The following is a 19,570-nucleotide window of genomic DNA, read 5'->3' on the forward strand; positions in this document are numbered from 1 at the left end:
AGAGTAAAAACACCAGCCAACCAGAATACACTTCGGGAACTCTGTGTTCTGTATAGGAGTTTAGCAACCAAAGGGAACAGATATTCATCAGGCAGGCATCAAATCCGGCGACAGGGAGAAGTGAGAATGCTATCGGGTTACCATGAGCGGATGCTGTGCTCTGGGTAGCTCAAAAGAAATTAGGGGTTAGCCACCCTGAACAGGTTATCTCCTACCTCCAGCTTCCGTAAGCCATTCATTTTAGACTGAAGATTTTCTCTTGAAAGGCAAAAAGGGGCCCATGAACTCGGGGTAGCGTGGCTCAGTGAAAAGAGCCCAGGCTTTGGAGTCAGAGGTCATGGGTTCAAATCCCAGTTCCACCACTTATCAGCTGTGTGACTTTGGGCAAGTCATGTAACTTCTCTGGGCCTCAGTTACAGTGCTCTGTAAAATGGGGATGAAGACTGTGAACCCCCCGTGGGACAACCTCATCACCTTGTTAACCTTCCCAGCGCTTAGAACAGTGCTTTGCACATAGTAAGCGCTTAATAAATGCTATTATTATTATTATTACTACTACTCGAGTCACCCAGAGAGAAACCAGTCCTGCCCTCTCCTCCCCGCTTCAAGGAACTAGTGGTAGAGAAGCAGTGTGGCTCAGTGGAAAGAGCCCGGGCTTTGGAGTCAGAGGTCATGGGTTCAAATCCCGGCTCCACCAATTGTCAGCTGTGTGACTTTGGGCAAGTCACTTCACTTCTCTGGGCCTCAGTTCCCTCATCTGTAAAATGGGGATGAATCCTGTGAGCCCCACGTGGGACAACCTGATTACCTTGTACCTCTCCAGCGCTTAAAACAGTGCTTTGCACATAGTAAGCGCTTAATAAATGCCATTAAAAAAAAATCAAAAAGCCTCTCAGACCCCCGGGGCCCCAGTGCTCATCATGTTTTCCGGGACCAAGAGCCACCTGGAGGGAAGCCATTCCTGTCCCCTCCCATCCTTAAAATTAAAACAGCTGCGACGACGTAAAGCTGCTTGGCCTGCCCACGTTCTCCGGGCTAGCTACTCCTCGAGCCACCTGGAGGGAAAACACGGCTGCCCCTCAATCTCTTAAAGGAACAGTGGCCAGAGAAAGCGGCTCAGGGCCACACTGAGCTTGTCATGTGCTCCGGGCTAACTAATAATAATAATAAGGGCATTTATTAAGCGCTTACTATGTGGAAAGCACTGTTCTAAGCGCTGGGGAGGTTACAAGGTGATCAGGTTGTCCCATGGAGGGCTCACAGTCTTAATCCCCATTTTCCAGATGAGGTAACTGAGGCCCAGAGAAGTTAAGTGACTTGCCCAAAGTCACACAGCTGACAACTGGCGGAGCCGACATTTGAACCCATGACCTCTGACTCCAAAGTCCGTGCTCTTTCCACTGAGCCACGCTGCTTCTCTTGTCACCTGAAGACCCTCTTGTCACTCCCCCCCCCCCCACAAAAAAAAAGGAACAGCAGACACCCAAAGTCTTTGCGAACTTTAGGAGGGCGGCTATGGAAATTGGAAGGGAAGGACAATCTCGTAATAATAAATAAATAAATAACAATGGCATTTGTTAAGCATTTACTATGTGCAAAACACTGTTCTAAGCGCTGGGGAGGTTATGAGGTGATCAGGTTGTCCCATGCGGGACTCACAGTCTTAATCCCCATTTTCCAGATGAGGTAACTGAGGCACAGAGAAATGAAGTGACTTGCCCAAAGTCACACAGCTGTCAAGTGGCGGAGCGAGATTTGAACCCATGACCTCTGAATCCAAAGCCCGGGCTCTTTCCACTGAGCCACGCTGCTTCATACTGAGCAATCCCTCTTCCTCCCTCTTCTCCTTTCTCTACATTAACGTTTTTCCCTTTTGGCCCCCCCGACAAAACCACCAACACCTCACAAGTATCCCTGGCAGCCCCCTCTCCCCACTCCCACTGTTCCCACTCGGTTGTGTGAAACCCTCACTCCATCAATCAATCAATTGTATCCTTGTGGCCATACTCGCGTTCATCCTCGAACTCACTGATCTTCCTGCCTCCATCCTCTCCCCTCTACAATTTATACTATATGTTGCTCCTGGGATGATCTTCCTGAGGTGTCATATGGCACGTACTTCTGTGCTTTCGCTAATTCCCTGAGTCCCTCCATATTAAACAAAATACTCACTATTGGTGCAATGATCTCCACCAAGTCACCCCCACCTTACCTATATGCTCCCTTCACTTGCTACGTCTAACCCTCCCAAGCCAAGCTTCTAATTGAAACTTGTTCTCAACTGTCCCATTTCTGTCCCCTCCCTCTCAGTTTTTTTTTTAATGGTACTTGTTAAATGCTTACTATGTTCCAGGCACTGTTCTTAGCTTCAGGGTAGATAAAAGTTAATCAGGTTGGATACAGTCCCTGTCCCACATAGGACTCGTGGTCTTATCATTCATTTTACAGATGAGGTAACTGAGGTACAGAGAAGTAAAGTGACTTGCCTAACGTTACATGGCAGGTAAGTGGCAGAGCTGGGATTAGAATCCAGGTCCTTCTGAGTCCCAAGTCTGTGCTCTATCCACTAGGCCATGCTGCTTCTCTGTTCCCCCAAATCTCTCCCCAAATCCAACAAGCCACAGTCCTCCTCAAATTTGAAGTGGGAAAGAGGGGGAGGAGTCACCTGCTCCTCATCCCACTCTCTTGGCGCTTTCTTTTCTGTCCCCTCTTTCTCTCTTCCTTCCTTGAATTCATTCATCCATTCATTCAATCATATTTATTGAGCGCTTACCTGTGTGCAGAGCACTGTGCTAAGCGCTTGGAAAGTACAATTCGGCAATAGAGTCCCTACGCAACAACGAGCTCACAGTCTAGAACGGGGAGACAGACAACAAAACAAGTAGACAGGTGTCAATACCATCAGAATAGATAGAATTATGGATATATACACATCATTAATAAAATAAATAGAGTAACAAATATGTGCAAATATACACAAATGCTGAGGGGAGGGAAGGGGGTAGGGCAGAGAGAGGGAGTGGGGGTGATGGGGAGGAGAGGAGGAGAAGAGGAAAGGGGGGGGCTCAGTCTGGGAAGGCTTCATGGAGGAGGCCTCCCGGAGGGAGGGCATTCCAGGCCCGGGGGATGACGTGGGCCAGGGGTCGATGGTGGGACAAGCGAGAATGAGGTACAGTGAGGAGGTTAGCGGCAGAGGAGCGGAGGGTGTGGGCTGGGCTGGAGAAGGAGAGAAGGGAGGTGAGGTAGGAGGGGGCAAAGTGATGGAGAGTTCTGAAGCCAAATTCCCACATCATCCATCTTTCCAACCCTCTGCAGCTACTAATCACCATTATCTACCGCCCTACTGGATCTACCTTTGCATTTGATGGATTTTAATGTTTTTCTCACCTTTCTACTCTTGCTGTCTTCTCCCAATATGATCTTCAGGAATTTCAACTTCCATATCACCCAATTAATAGAATTCGAAGTCTTACTGTATGCAGAACCTGAAAATAATAATAATCATAATTTTGATATTTAAGGGTACTGTTCATAGCACTGGGATAGACACAATATAAGCAGCTTGGACGCTGACCCCTGTCCCACATGGGGTTCACAGTTTAAGAGGGAAGAAGAGTAGGTATTTTATTACAGATGTTGTAACTGAGGCACAGAGAAGTTAAGTGACTTGCCCAAGTTTACACAGCAATCAAGTGGCAGAGCCAAGATTAGAACCCAGGTCCCATGACTCCAGACCTGTACTCTATCTACTAGGCCATGCTGCTTCTCTAAGCTCTTGGGAAGGTACAGAAGAACATAGACATGATCCCTGCCCTCTAGGAGCATGCGGTGTAGACATAAACTAGTTCTAATGGTCACACCATTTCTAACAGCTCTTACATGTCCTGTCAGCATCTTAATGTCTAAAACCGAACTGCTCATTTTCCCTCCTAAATCCACTCCCTCCCTCAACTTTCTTATCTCAGTTACCACCACCATCACCCTCCCTGTCCCAGAAGGCTACAACCTGGGTGTTATTCTGGACTCCTCTCTGTCTTTCAATTCTCACATTCATTTTTTTGCCATATCCTGCCAGTTCTTCCTATGCAAAATCCCCTGAATCTGTCCCTCCCTCTCCACCCTAACAGCTTCCACTTTGGCACAAGCTGTGATCATCCCACAACTGTTGTAGCAGCCTCCTCACTGATCTTCCTGCCTCTATCCTCTCCCCTCTCCAACCTACACTACATGCTGCTGCCAGGATTGTCTTCCTGAAGTATCATTTGGAATACATTTCTTTGCCTCTCACTAACTCCCCGAGTCCCTCCATAACAAACCAAACCACTTCATGACTGGCTGCAATGTTCTCCGCTAACTTTCCCCACCTTACTCTATGCTCCTTGCACATGCTGCGTCTAACCCACTCTTGGCTCCTCCCAAGCCAACCTCCTAATTGCACCTTGTTCTTGACTTTCCCATTTCTGTTCTCCCTTTTTCACGCTGTTCCCCCACCTCTCTCCCCAAATCCAACAGTCTTCAACCCTCCCCAAATTTAAAGCCTTCCTGAAAGCCTACCTCTTCCAAAATGTCTTTCCAGTTAATTCCCCGCACCCCAAGTGATATAAACCTATCAATCGTCTCTAACACGTGTGCACTTATTTATACCCATCCTCAGGATTTGCATATTCATTCAACTATACATTTGAATATCTTGTTTTCTCTATCTTTAAAAATTTTTATGTCTGTCTCTCCCATTAGAGTGTAAGCTCTTTGTGGACAGGGAATATGTTGTTTGTTTTGGACTTCCTAAGTGCTTACTCTAGTACATGGCACCCAATGGGTGCTCAATAAATATTACTTCTACAAAGGAAGTCAATGTAGGGAAAGTCAGTGTTGTTTTGAATTGTACTGTCCTGAGTGCTTAGTGCAGGGCTCTGGACACAGCAAGTGCTCAATACATACCTTTGAATGGTCTGCATCCTGTCTAGCTTTAACAGTAAAGAATGATGATATTAAAACCAGGCTATAAACCTCTTGAGGAAAAGCACCTTGTTGTCTCTTTCCAGCCATCCCAATCCCGTTCTGTAACTTCATAAACCAAAATATCAGTTAATCAGTGGTATTAAGTGTTTATACAGAACAGTGCCCTAAACACTTGAGAAGAACAATGCAATAGAGTTGGTGGACATAATCCTGCCCAGAAGGAGGTTAGAGTCTTGATGAGGAAATAGATACTAAAATAAATTACAGCTAGGGGAAATAAATGGCAGAGTGCAAAACTATGTGCCGAAGTGCCAGTGGGGTGACTATCAAGTCCTTAAGAGGTACAACTCAAAGGGCATAGGTGGCACAGAGGGGAAAATGGGGAGAGGAAATGACAGCTTAGTCAGGAAAAAAGCCTCTTGGGGGTGTGATAAGATTAGTATTAATTCAATCACTGGGCCTATCCTCAGGAATTATTGGAAAAGCAAAGATTTTTCTAATTTGCTGACGCTGAAGAGATTTGGTGAAGCACCTAGCAGCTATTACTTCAAACGTTCTAATTTTTGTTTTTAATATCAAAATGCCTTCAGGAAGATTTTTCTTGGCAAACGGCTATGTATTTTCGACTGTAAGCTCTCAGAGGGGGGAAGACGATGCTGGTTTAAAAGGAAGTCTTCTAAGGCTAATGAGATTCAAGCAACTGCACCTCAGAGACTACGATTGGGCTTGAGTATTCCAGATCTCTAGCTTAGTACCCAAAGGAGAGAAAGAAAGTTCAGAATTCACCTAGCAGAACACAAGCCTGGTTAGACCTAAGTGGAAGGCCAAGAGGGCTATTTATTAGGCGAAATTCTAAATTTAATGCTCCCAAATGCATGAATTCAAGAAGGCTTTCTTATAGAATCTGGGGCCAGGCTGGGAGCATCAGTGGGTCTGTAGACTCTTGGGACAAGAAGAGGGATGTTTCAGTTACTTTTAATTGGGGCCATTTATTTGGAGGTAAATGGGTGTGACTATTCACTCATTCAATCATATTTTTTGAGTGCTTACTGTGTGCAGAGCACTCTACTAAGCACTTGGGAAGTACAAGTTGGCAACATATAGAGACGGTCCCTACCCAACAACGGGCTCACAGCCTAGAAGGGGGAGACAGACAACAAAACAAAACATGTGGACAGGTGTCATCATCCGAATAAATAGAAATAAAGCTAGATGCACATCATTAACAAAATAAATAGAATAGTAAATATGTACAAGTAAAATAGAGTAATAAATCTGTACAAACGTATATACAGGTGAATAATGCAAACCCCCAAAGTTTGAGGAAAAATTAACCACACACATGTTGTTGTCCATTGCCGTTGGTCATAATGCCAACATATTCATATCTTTCGCAATTCGGTTGTCGTTATTTAAGTACTTTCTATGTGCCAAGTACTGAATTAAGCACAGGGGTAGTAGACACAAGATGATCAGGCCACAATGCCAGTGCCAACTCAGAAAAAGACACAAAATTTGTCACAGAAGCCTTCTCTACTCCTCCTCTGTGGAGTTTGAATCCCTAAGGCCAGCTGGGCAGACTGGGGGTGAACCAGGTGGGGAGGAGCTTTTGAAGGAGCATCAGGTTAGAAACTTAGCTGCTCTCTCTTTCTAAGGGGCAGAGACGAAGAGCAGAGTCCTTCCCCTGTGCCCCTGGATCTGAAGTCGCAGTTGGGAAAGTCTCCGGGCCCCACTTCCCGCTTGCCTTTTGACCGCTATGCTTAGTCTTCGTCAGTGCAGAGGCTTGGAGCCCCTGGGAGAGAAGCTAGGCCACCATCCACACAGCCTCCACCCCTGGAAGGCCGCCAGGTTGGTGAGTCACTCAGCAGCGCTGTTAAATGAGTTGGAGCCAGCTGTCCTAGCTCTCAGACGGCCAGAGTCGGGGGAAGCCCGTCCACAACAACAGAGCTGAGGCTTCAGGTGTTGGCTACCCTGCCCTTCCTTCTATAATCCACTGAGTTTGGCAAAAGGGACAACTGAAAGACCCCTGCTCCAAGGGCCCCTCTTTCCCATAATACAGTCATTCTCTTCAAGGCTCTACGTGGGCATCGGGGGAGTGGGAAAGGGGGTTTTGCTCACCTGAGGGGCAGGACCGAACCATGAGTTTGGAGTCCCTCAGCCTGCACCTCCTTGAAAGTCAGGCAAAGGAGGATTTTCTGAACACCAAGATTGTAAGGGCTGCAAGAGTGTCCTGGCTGAGCGCCGATAGGAGTCGAACAACTAGCCCAGACAATCAGTTGTAAACACCCTCTCTAGGGAAACCGAACAGAAAAGATTTGGGACTGAGGGTGAATTTTGGTTTTAGCAGCCATCTTCGCCCCTCCCAGAGGATTTCTTTGCAGCCGGGTATCAGGGGCTGAAACGATGCCGAGAATCTCCGGTCAGGGCTGAGGCGTGGATGGGTTTCTATTTATAAGCAGAGAGCGGCTCATACGATAGACCAACTACAGCAATGACGGCCCAGTAGCCCCATTGTCTGACCTGCTGAAGAACTCTTGAAAACCTCAAAAGCCGGAACACTGGAGATGAAAATGGAAGGAAAAACTAGTGGCCTCAACCCTAGTCTCCTGGAACTACTTGAAATCCACTGGTCTGAGCAATAGTGGTGGCTGTCTTGATTTTCTTCAGTCAGATGGGTTTTGGAGGTGAGAGATGGCACATCCCAACAGAGGAGACCGTCTCCAGCTCTGGGGAGGGACTGATGCCCACCTAGCAAAAATGGGATCCACCTATTCAGAGGAGACCATAGCAAAATGGAAGAAAAAAGATAAAGATGGTAATAGGGAGTGTAATGGGGAACAAACAGGTGAAATTTCTAAAAGGCTCAAAGACTGAAAGACATGAGGGGTGGATGAACTCTGGAACATGGATTATAATAATAAAAAAAATTATGGTACTTGTTAAGTGCTTACTATGTGCCAAGCACTTTTTTTAAGTACTGGGGTAGATACAAGTTAATCAGGTTGGACACAGTCCCTGTCCCACATGGGGCTCACACTCTTAATCCTTCACTTTACAGATGAGGTAACTGAGGCACAGAGAAGGTAAGTGACTTGCCCAAAGTCACACAGCAAACAAGTAGCAGAGTCAGGATTAGAACCCGGGTCCTCCTGACTCCTAAGCCTGTGCTCAAGCCAATAAGCCACACTCCTTCTTTACTACTTTTCAAATTCACTGGGGAGGCCTGGGCTGGGTTAGAGAATCATTTTTCATTCAATCATATTTATTGAGCACTTACTGTGAACAAAGCACTGTATTAAGCGCTTGGGAGAGTACAACACAACAACAAACAGACATCCTCCTCCCACAATGAGCTCACGGTCTAGAGAATCAAAGGAGACTGAAGGCTTGTTGAGGACAGCAAACGTGCCCATCAACTCTGTTGAATTGTACTCTCCCAAGTGCTCAGTACAGTGCTCTACACCCATTAAACACTCAATAAATACCATTGATGAGGATGATGTTGATAATGCTCCTAAACTGGCTGTGAGCTGCTGGCCAGGCAGGTGCCCATTTTGGGTTTAGCTCTACAAAATGGGCAACTTCCGGATGACAAGAGCTCAGCCAATAGCCTTTCCAATAGCCTACCAATAGCTTCCAAAATGTTAGGCTAAATCAAACCAGATTAAACCACAATGCTCCCAGTTGTGTTAATAATAATAATGATAGCATTTATTAAGCGCTTACTATGTGCAAAGCACTGTTCTAAGCACTGGGGAGGTTACAAGGTGATCAGGTTGTCTCACGGGAGGCTCACAGTCTTAATCCCCATTTTCCAGAGGAGGTAACTGAGGCCCAGAGAAGTGAAGTGACTTGCCCAAAGTCACACAGCTGACAATTGGTGGAGCTGGGATTTGAACCCATGACCTCTGACTCCAGAGCCCGTGCTCTTTCCACCGAGCCATGCTGCTCCTTGCATTATGGTACGAAGGGTTTCCGGTACCGGACTGTGAGACAGGGGCATCTCAACTATGCGGGCATTCTGAGCCTCAAAAAACCTGCAGCTATTTCAGGGGCTTTCCCTGTTGCCCAGAAGAGGAGCCGGGAGATTAAGGGACGGATTGCCGGGCAGCTCTCTGTCATATGGCCACCTGTCCCTTTGAAAATAGGCAGAGTCAAAACCCCCTTTGGATTTCGCCACCCTGCCATCTGATGCAATCAGTTCCAGCTAAGATGAGGTGGCCGAGGTTATTTTATCAGCCTTTTCATCACCTTGGCAGAAGAACGGAAACTCTCCCAACCTACAAACTGTATTTTAAACAACACAGACAGACCGACCAACCATCCACGGACAATTACTCATGGGCCCACTACAAATTGTGTCTGGCTCCAGGGGCCTATCTACCAGCCTGGTTTCTGTAGCAACGTTATTGCCGTGGAGTATTTTACAATTATTACAATATCACATGAAATATGGGTGGGTAACGTCTGCAATATTAGAAGGAAGGGGGCCGTAGAAACCTACAGGAATCACCCACACGTTCTAGAGTATCACACCCTCGCTCTCCACCACTTCACGTCCTTGAATTTATCTTCCCCGTGATGTGGGAGAAACCATTTGTTAGTAGTTTTCGCAATCCCCTGCCCTTCTGACCATTTTACAGTAAAGGAACGGCTCTGAAGAGGCGTTGAGTTGTCTCCCTCGGGGTCCTGGGGTCAGCCGTAGCAATCGGGTTTTCTATTTTGGCCGCAGCTGTGCTGAAAAGTGTCTCGTCACAGGTGCACGGTCTTGGCGGGGTAGGGCTGGAGGAGGACTGCGGTCGGCCAGTCTCACGTTGCTGGAAGGGAGCCTAGCTACAAAAGAGTCGGGGAAGGAGATGGAAGGAAAAAGTGGGGTTGCAGGACGTTATTACTGCTTCAGCCTTTCCCCGTTGCTGTCTAGGGGAAAGCCACGTTGGTATCCATAGAGGGCACTGGGTGGATGGGTGCAGTTTGGCACTCGTATGAATGCCACTTCTTTCTGTGGTGGTGATGGCAAATGGAAGATGCCAGGGCTGGGAGCATGCCACGAATGCAGAAATGGGCTGATGGGGCTCTTTTGTCCAACTAGAAAGCTGGTTTCCCCTCGCCCACGATGACTCAACATTCCCTCCTCCCTGCCACCTTGTTCCTCCCCAAAGGCCTTCCCAGGTCCGTTCCTCGATTCCCCATTCCAGGAAGGCTGCAGCCCAGCCGACTCCTCTCCCAGGGAGCCCTTCTGCATTCCCAGCCGCGGCGGGGGTTGCGTTCGAGGAGATTAACTGGGCCGTGCCCTGGACGGGTGACCCTCCCCCCTCACCCCCACAGCATCCCCCAACTCTTATCGGCCCCAAAAAAGACATTTGAAAAGGCTAACATGCCTGTGGCACATTCTTCTGGCCCTGACCAGTTTGGCAACAAGCAGTTTGGGAGTTATCTGGGAGAGCACAGCTGATACTGCTTTGAGAGGAGGTGTCACATGCCACCGAGATCAGGGCTTAATGTAAAGAATGTGAGGTCAAGGGTTTGGGCCAAACTAGTTTCTATTTATAAGAGACACACACTGTAGGGGAAGCAGAAGGGTAAGTAGGCGGTCTCCTCTTGGCTTGGGCACTCACAGGATCAAGGGTCACGGGGTCTAATCCAGGCTCTGCCACTTGTCTGCTGGGTGTCTGCCACTTCTCTGTGCCTCAGTTACCTCATCTGTAAAACGGGAAGCAAGACTTTGAGTCCTACATGGGACAGTTCCGTGTCCAAATTTGCTTGTATACAACCCAGTGCTTAGTACAGTGCCTGGCACAGAGTAAGTGCTTAACAAACACCACTATTATTACTTAGTATGTAACCTCTTGTTCTGCCTTTCCATTTTTCCCCCCGCTGTTTGTTTTTTTCCCCCCCTTCTTAGGTGACAAATGTTACACTGGACTGTAAGCTCATTGCAGGTAGGGAATGTGCTTACGAATCTTGTACTCTCCCAAGCTTAGCACAGTGCTCTGCCCAAGGTAAGTGCTCAATAAATATGACTGATTGCTTGATACTCTGCTGGAGTTTGCTGTGAAGAGGATACAAAACAGGAGGCCTTAGACCATCATGGGACACTTACTTACTTTTTGAGTATTTGTTGAACACTTGCTATGCTTCAGGCACTGTACTAAGCGCTGGGGTAAATACAAGCTAATCAAGTTGGATAAAGTCCATGTCTTACATGAGGCTCACAGTCTTAATTCGCTGCTAGCATTCCCCCGTTATCAATTAAATAATGCTGGGTGGGGACTGAGCCAGTTTTCGAGCAGTGCTGTACACTGTAAGCTCCCTGTGGGCAAGAATCACCCCTACCAGCTGTGTTTATTGTACTCTAAGTGATTAGTAGTGTTGTGCACACAGCAAGTGCTCAATAAATACCACTGATTGACTGCTGGGGAGGGAATAAAGCCGGGAGGGCCACTAGTGGTATTGGTGGAGGTGAAATCACCTTGGAGCCGTTACCAGTATACTTTTCATGGAGAGCAATGGGGTTGTGTTAACGAAAGGTACTTACTGAGCGCTCACTGGGTGCAACGCACTGTACTGAATAATCGGGAAAGCACAACAGAGCAGTATCCTGCCCAGAAGGAACTCAACACTCTAAAAGTGGAGACAGATATAAAAGAATTTACAAATAGGGTAATCAGAATTGATGAACTGGATAATCAATTATACATATTTACATAAATGCTGAGTGAGGATGAATTAAGTGTGCTAGAGGTGACTGATGAGCCAGGACTCCTCCTTCTTCAAATCCACCAGTCCACTCTCTCTCCATCAGCGTGGCTCAGTGGAAAGAGCCCGGGCTTGGGAGTCAGAGGTCATGGGTTCTAATCCCGGCTCCACCACTTCTCAGCTGTGTGACTTTGGGCAAGTCACTTAACTTCTCTGTGCCTCAGTTACCTCATCTGTAAAATGGGGATGAAGACTGTGAGCCCCCTGTTGGACAATCCGATCACCTCGTATCCCCCCAGAGCTTAGAACAGTGCTTTGCACATAGTAAGCGCTTAGCAAATATTATTATTATTATCTCCTCCAAGAAGCCTTCGCCTCCAAAATGCTTCTTATCCCTAAATCGAATTTCCCATCTACTACTATCAGTATTCCCGTGCCAATTATGCCCTTATCCACCTGCAGCACTCTGTGCATATTGATTTGCATCCTCTGGTACTTAACCACTTACTCATCTAGGCATTCAATTTTCCTTTCTCCTCTTCTTCCTGTAAATTATCTTGGGTGTCCCCCGAGCATTACTTAGAGCAGAAAGCACAGGTCTGCGAGTCAGGAGGCCTAGGTTTGAATCCCAGATCCACCACTGGCCTATAGTATGACTTGGGGCAAAGCACTTAACCTCTCAGGGCCTCAATTTCTTAATCTGTAAAACGGGGATAAGGCAGATTGTGTGCCTTTGTGCTCCCATGTGGGGTGGAGACTGTGTCCAATCCCTTAACCTTGTATCTACCCTAGTGATTAGCACACAAGGGCTTAATAAATGGCATTATTATTATTACTATCACTACAAGCAGCCTGGCCCAGTGGCTAGAGCACAGGCCTGGATGTCAGAAAGAACGGAGTTCTAATCGCAACAACTCTGCAACTTGTCTGCTGGACAAGTGAACTTGTCACTTCACTTCTCTGTGCCTCAGTTCCCCCATTTGAAAAATGGGGATTAAGACTGTGAGCCCCTTGTGGGACACGGACGGTGTCCGACCTGATTAGCCTGTATCTACCCCAGTACTGTGTGCCTTGCACACAGTAAGTGGTTAAGAAATGCCATTAATATAATAATAATAATTATTATTATTACTATTAATATTATTATTAGTATTACGGTGCCCAGCACATAGTAAGTGCTTAATAAATACCATAAGAAAAACTCCTTTGGGACAAGGATCGTGGCTTCTTACTCTATTGTACTTTTCCAGCCGCTACATATTAGGTACCCAATAAATACTTAAAGAGGAATACCATGTCTTTCCAGGTAACCTCTTGATGACAATTATGGGTAACTTCCCCTAGGGAATGGGAAAAAGGTGGAAAGTCATCACTAGTGGAAGAGGAAGTTTTCCAGGCTGCTCTTAAGCCTCAATTTCCGAAAGGAGACATTCCTAACAAAAAAGGGGCTGTTATTCCCTAACTTGCTTGCTGAAACCACATGCTCTCAGGATGACAGACAATCCACCGTGTGCTTAAGAATCTAATTCCAATGTATGGCTCTGGTGACAACTGGTTCTGAGCGAGGAGCTTAAGGCCCTGAAACCCAAGATTGCCACATTGTGGGAGTCCTTTTTATCAGGTTAGAATGCTTCTATATGAAACCTTGCTACATTCCAACTCTCCCAAAATAGTCCATGGGATCAAGATTGTTATAGCAAAGGTAAAGAGACTGCACAGCACATCAAAAGCATGGAGTAAAACTTGCTAAATATGGCTTTCTGGTATATAAAATATATACAAGCTCCTCATTTACCAATCAATGGTATTTATTGAGTGTTTACTTTGTGCAGAGCACTGTGGTAAGTGCTTGGGAGTATAACAGTTGGTAGACACTTTCCTTGTTCTCAAGGAGTTCACAGTCCAGCAGGGGAATCATCTGTCAGGTACATCTTCATAACCACACTAACCCTTTTGGACCAAAAGATGCCTCGAGGAAATTTTCACCCATGCATTCGCCATGAAGCCAGACTTTCCTTTACCCTCTTCCCCCCAAGTCTGGTTACTTCCCACCCGACGATCCACATCAGGGAGCCATGCAAATGAGCACAGACCCTCAAACCAAAGATCCAAATAAGAGATTTCTCAGCTGACCAAAATGGTACTGAATGGTACTGCTCCCGTGACTTTGGGCTAGTTCACTTCTCTGTGCCTCAGTTACCTCAGCTGTAAAATGGGGATTAAGACTGTGAGCCCCCCGTGGGATAACCTGATTACCTTGTAACCTCCCCAGCGCTTAGAACAGTGCTTTGCACAGTTATCACTTAATAAATGCCATTATTATTATTATTTTCCCCAGTCCCAGCCTCACAGCATTTACGTCTATATCCATAACATTTATATATTGTCTGTCTCCCCTTCTATATTGTAAACTCGCTGTGGGCAGGGAATGTGTCTGTTAACTTATATTGTACTCTCCCAAGGCTTAGAAAACGAGCATTTCAATAAAGTGAAATTATAATATTTCGCCCCAAGTACGCTCCAGGCCCCTGCTGCTTAATGCCACTAGGATCGCAGCACTGCCCGCTGAAGGGCTGGTAAAAGCTTTGTGGGCTGGAAGATATCATGGGACTCAACTGAGGGAGAATAATAATTACAAAGCAAAAAAAGTAGATTTAAAAGGAAACCAAAATGATACTCACTTTCTGCCTTTGCCCCCAAATACTCCATGCTGGGTTTGTCCAGGTTTTGTTCTGTTTGTGTGTTTTTTACCTTACCTGAATCGGTCAATATGTGTCTGTTCAAATGGAAGTTCCCTGAGAGCGGAGAATGTGTAACTTTTGCTTAACTCTCCTTTCCATAGAGAGTCACAATAGTCCACCATACATTCAGCAGAAATGGGTGATGATTGAAAATGTTTTTCTTTTTTTTTTTTTTTTTAAGGTAACCGATGGAGGGTCCCATCCAGTGAAGGGACAGCTGAGGAAGGGGAAACGGGAGAGGGAAGAGGAGAAGGCAGAGAGAATGAGCTTTGGTAGCGATAGCCAAGCCAGATGGAAAGAGGAAAACCTTGGTGAGAGCTACCATAGCATGGCCTGGCAGGAGGAGTCCGGGCCTGGGCGTGAGAAGGAATTGGGTTCTAATCCCGGCTCCACCACTTGTCTGCTGCGTGACCTTGGACGAGTCACTTCACTTCTCTGTGCCTCAGTTACCTCATCTGGAAAATAATAATTGTGATATTTGTTAGGCATTTACTATGTGCCAGGCACTGTTCTAAGTGCTGGGGTAGATACAAGATATCTAGACTGTGAGCCCGCTTTTGGGTAGGGGCCGTCTCTATATGTTGCCAACTTGTACTTCGCAAGCGCTTCGCAGTAAGCGCTCAATAAATATGATTGAATGAATGAATGAAATGAATGAATCAGGTTGGACACATCCTTGTCCCTCATGGGGCTCACAATCTTGATCCCCGCATTACAGATGAGGCAACTGAGGCACCGAGAAGTTAAGTGACTTGCGGCACACAGGAGACATGCGGGATTAGAACCCATGACTACTGATTTCCAGGCCTGTGCTCTTTTCACTAGGCCAAGCTGCCTTCTCCAGTGGAGATTAAGACTGTGAGCCCCATGTGGGACAGGGACTGTGTCCAACCTGATAACCTTTTATCTACCCCAGGACTCAGAACAGTGCTTGGTACACAGTAAGCGCTAAACAAATACCGTATCAGTCCAAGGGAGACAGAGGAAGGTCTCTCCCCAGTGTTTGGACTGTTCCACCCTGAAGCATCCTCCGGCGAGCCTCCTCCCAGGCCCTAAGCAGTAGGGTGCTGATTAGACAGAAGGGCCTGCAAAGGCACAGATATTTCTGATCAACGTCAATCCAGGAGGTCGGTACACACACGTCTTTTTGCCCCCGGACTCGGACGAAATCTTTCGTGGTCAAAAGCCAGCTCTTGGATCTCAGCTCCCTGGCCCCCTCCTCCTCCTCCTTCCTGCTACTCAACAGAATTTCCCCTTTCAGTCGACCTTGTCCCGGGCACCTGAAGGTCTGTCTAAAATAGTTCGAGATGGTCCTGGAGCTAAGGGTTCTCGTCCAAGCCTCCATGACAGAGACTGTAGGCTCGTTGTAGGCAGGGAATATGTCTGTTATTGGGTTGCAATCTCCCAAGTGCTTAGTACAGTGCTGTGCACCCAGTAAGCGCTCAATAAACATGATTGATTAACTGACTGACACAGGGACGTAGGGGGAGAGAATCTATAGAATCCAGAGATCCCAGTGGAGAAGGCATCAGGGCCAAACAAAGAACAGCCTTTCCCTAACAGCAGCTGGCTCACAACGGGGTGAAAAACTGTACCGCTGGCACCTCTGTTCCCATTCTACCCGCTCCACCTCCACACCTCGCTTCGTGGCAAGATACCTGGACAGATGCTTTCCTGGTTATCAGAACTCGTGCTTTCAGTCCCTCGGGGCACAGATATGCTTTGGTGGCAGGGGCTTGTGAAGGAGATGTGACACGAGTAGTGCAGCAAAAAGTGAAAATCCTCACGTCCTCGTTCAGCCTCATTTCCTGTACCGAGGGCTCCAAGGCCTGGGCAAGGAGCGGGCTCCTCAGGGCAGCGCCCACCTCATCCCCTGTTTGTTAACAGCACATTCCTGTTTCTACCACTGATGCTCACTGACCGTCCCAAGGCCTCCCTGCATTACGGCCTAGTTCCTGCCTCCCCAGAATGGGCGAGGCCTATTTCCTGTCTGGAAACAGGAGTGGTGGGAGGCGAGGGTAGGGGAAGAGGATGGGAACACAAATCCTCACATGCTTTCCACGGTCGCAGTCCAAATGATTTAATCGAGAGCAGAAAAAATAAGCACTCGCCAACTTTAAAAAGGGAAAAGAGGAGGAAATGTACATTAAAAAGGGCCGATATGATATTTGAGGTGGAAGAGGATCTGAGAATGCCGACAACTACGGGAACCGAGGGAAACGGGTTCATCTCTTCAGCTTCTCCAACCGCCAAATCCTGGGGCAGACCTGCAAAGAAGCAGAGGGACACGGCACTGAAATCGGTTCCTCCCACCCCGACCCTCTGCGGGGACAAGAGCCCTTATTTTCCAAGATTGGTTCTTTTCATTTTTAATGTTGCAGCAATGCTACCCAGAGGCATAGACTGAGGATCACAAATGGGGTTTGGGAGAATGCCTGGAGCCTCCTTCCTGAACGCTGCGACGAAGGTATAATCGCCACTGAGCTGGGAACAGCGGAGGAAAAAAAACAACCCACTCCAAAACACAATGAAAAAGAGATAAAGCGAGTAGGCGACCTCAGGTCTCCAAGGCCCTCTGATTTTTCTGCTGGACGCTTCTCTTTATTCCGGACTAGCCTGGGGAGGAGAGGCAGGGCTGCTCTGAAGGAGGGTCAATCAGAGCAATCATCCTGGGTCTCAGGGGGACTTGATCCCGCCAGGAAGAACTCTATCATAGTGGGGTCGTGGTCGGGCGGGGGGGGCCTGCAGACTAAATCCCGACCACCGGCTCCGCTCCCTGCAGCTGCTCTCTGTTCCCTCTTTCCCTGGGGAGAGGGTGAGATCTGGGGCTGCCTGGTGGCAGTGTGTCGGTCTTGTGTGGGGGAGGAGGAAGTTTAAGGAGGGAACATCTGCTCTTTAACATCCCTGCCCCCCCACATCCATCGGGGGCCACACCCTGCTCAGCCAATTGGGGCCTACCACATTTCTCCGTGGACCAGACAGAAAAGAACAGGGCTAAACCAATAAAGCCGCCACGTCAACCCCAGTCCCCCAGAAAACGCTATTAAAAGAGGAGGGGAAGCAAGGAATAAATGTCCAAGGCCCGATTTTTCTGCTTTATAAATTCGGCTAGAATTAGTGTTTCAATATGCTTATTTTCTAAGCTTCCTTTCCATTCACTTTGGGTGTGATTTTTAAAATTAAAAGCATAAAAAAGGGAACAGAATGGAAATGCCATGAGGCTGGGGAAAGGTACTTACGAATTGGATGATCCAAAGCCAAACCCTGAAAGAGAGAGGAATAGAATTCAGTTAAAAACTGATAAAACTCAACTTCCAATGCTCAGAATTTCCTCCTTTCCTTTTCAGAGAATAATTTTTTCCTCTAGAGCTATCGATGGGAAACAGGGAAGTATCCCAAGCATCTGTTCAGGGAGAAGGGTGGTTTGTGGTGGATTGTGGGGAATCTTTTCTGAGTCCAGCAAGGCTGGACATGGGCACATCAAGACAGGCAGCTGAGGCCTTCCCTTTTTTCCAGCACTGGATCACTGTGCCTCAGTTACCTCATCTGTAAAATGGGGATAAAGACTGTGAGCCCCACGTGGGATAACCTGATTATCTTGTACCTCCCTCAACGCTTAACAAATATCACCATCTTCATCATCATCATCATCAACCCAAGGGCCTGTCTTCCCCATCTCCACTGTTCTTTTACGAGCCACTCAAGGCACCCTTTACTTCAGGGCTCAGCCAGCAGTGCTAAGGCAACTGACCCAAATGGGAACCAATCAACCAATGGAATTTATTGAACGCTATACTAAGCACTTGGAAGAAAACAATACAACAGAATTAGTGGACAAGGAACGTGTCTGTTTACTGTTGTGGTGTACTTTCCCAAGCGCTTAGTACAGTGCTCTGCACACAGTGAGCGCTCAACAAATAGGACTGAATGGCTGCCTGGACATGTTCCCAGCCCATAATGAGCTTTCAGTCTAAAACCAAGGAAACCCCTCAATGGGGGACTCTGGTACTTGACATTTATTCCATCAATGCATCTTCTCTGTCACCCTCTCCCCTCCTCCAATTTTCACTCACCAACAACCTGAGCCCCTTCTAATCAATCAATCAATCATTTTTACTGAGTGCTTACTGTGTGCAGAGCACTGTACTAAGCGCTTGGGAAGTACAAGTTGGCAACATACACTGTGAGCCCGTTGTTGGGTAGGGACCATCTCTATATGTTGCCAACTTGTACTTCCCAAGCACTTAGTACAGTGCTCTGCACACAGTAAGCGCTCAATAAATAGGACTGAATGAATGAATGAATGAATAATAGCCATGAGCTGGCATCTCCATGAGGCTAAGCAGGGCAGTAAGTCTTACCAGTCTACCTATCTGCCAGCAAACCAAATTTCTCACATCCAAAGTGGCAGCACCAAAGCGGATGTGAGGAACTTAAGTTTGCTGGCAAAGTGTAGAATGAAGCCCTTCTTTGGTGCTGGTGGTTCAGATGTCTGGTCAAATACATCCCCTGGAGCATTCTGGAGCGTTCAAGGCCCCGAGTCCTAAAGAATGAGGCTAGAGACTCCAAGCCCCAGAGTCTGGAGCAGTGCGAGCCCAGCCTCCTACAAGGTGTATGCAGCTAAGGCCCTGGACACACTTTCTGCAGCCCCTTGAGAGTGACATCGCCTCATGAAATATTTTTCCTCTCTGGTTAATCATTTATAGTTTTGCATAACTCTGGTCCCTACATTTATGATGGACTGACAGCTTCCAGGTCCCGAACCCGGGAAATAAGCAACACGTCGTCCCCATCCAAGCAGCAACGTGCACATTTTCTAAATACAAGACGTTCGTTCCTCCCACTTCCTTCCTTCGGGAGGTTTTATACAGCTTCTTCATACGGGGGTGAGACCCCCACGCACACGAGAAGTGATCCCAGGGAAGGACAGGGTAGGGCCCCCGAATATGCAGCAGGAAAGGAAGGTGCCTTCCTACCTGTTCCGCTCGACCCAAAGCTGGTGAATCCACTGTTCTGGGTTCCGAAACCGGGAGTCTGCTGGGACAGGGATCCGAATGTGGGGGCGTTCTGACTTGCCAAGGTGCCAAATGATGTGGTGTTGCTGCTACTGCCAAACCTGGGTCCCAAAAAGAAATCGCCAGGAGGTTAATGTGGGCGACCACGTTCCACCC

General features: G+C 47.4%; 1 protein-coding gene across 2 annotated transcripts in view; it reads right to left on the reverse strand.

The window, feature by feature from the left end:
• Nucleotides 1–16,502: 16,502 nt before the first annotated feature.
• NUP214 (nucleoporin 214) overlaps nt 16,503–19,570 on the reverse strand; it is an 80,811-nt gene continuing 77,743 nt past the window's right edge. For both annotated transcript variants that reach the window (XM_038744806.1, XM_038744808.1), the window contains 3 exons: nt 19,376–19,515; nt 17,639–17,663; nt 16,503–16,666 (listed from right to left, as the gene is read on the reverse strand). In XM_038744806.1, coding sequence (XP_038600734.1) covers nt 16,633–16,666; nt 17,639–17,663; nt 19,376–19,515 — 199 coding nt within the window. In that variant the 3' untranslated portion in view covers nt 16,503–16,632. The remainder of the gene's footprint in view (nt 16,667–17,638; nt 17,664–19,375; nt 19,516–19,570) is intronic.

This window comes from Tachyglossus aculeatus, chromosome 4, assembly GCF_015852505.1.
Source record: "Tachyglossus aculeatus isolate mTacAcu1 chromosome 4, mTacAcu1.pri, whole genome shotgun sequence".
NCBI classification, from domain to species: Eukaryota; Metazoa; Chordata; class Mammalia; order Monotremata; family Tachyglossidae; genus Tachyglossus; species Tachyglossus aculeatus.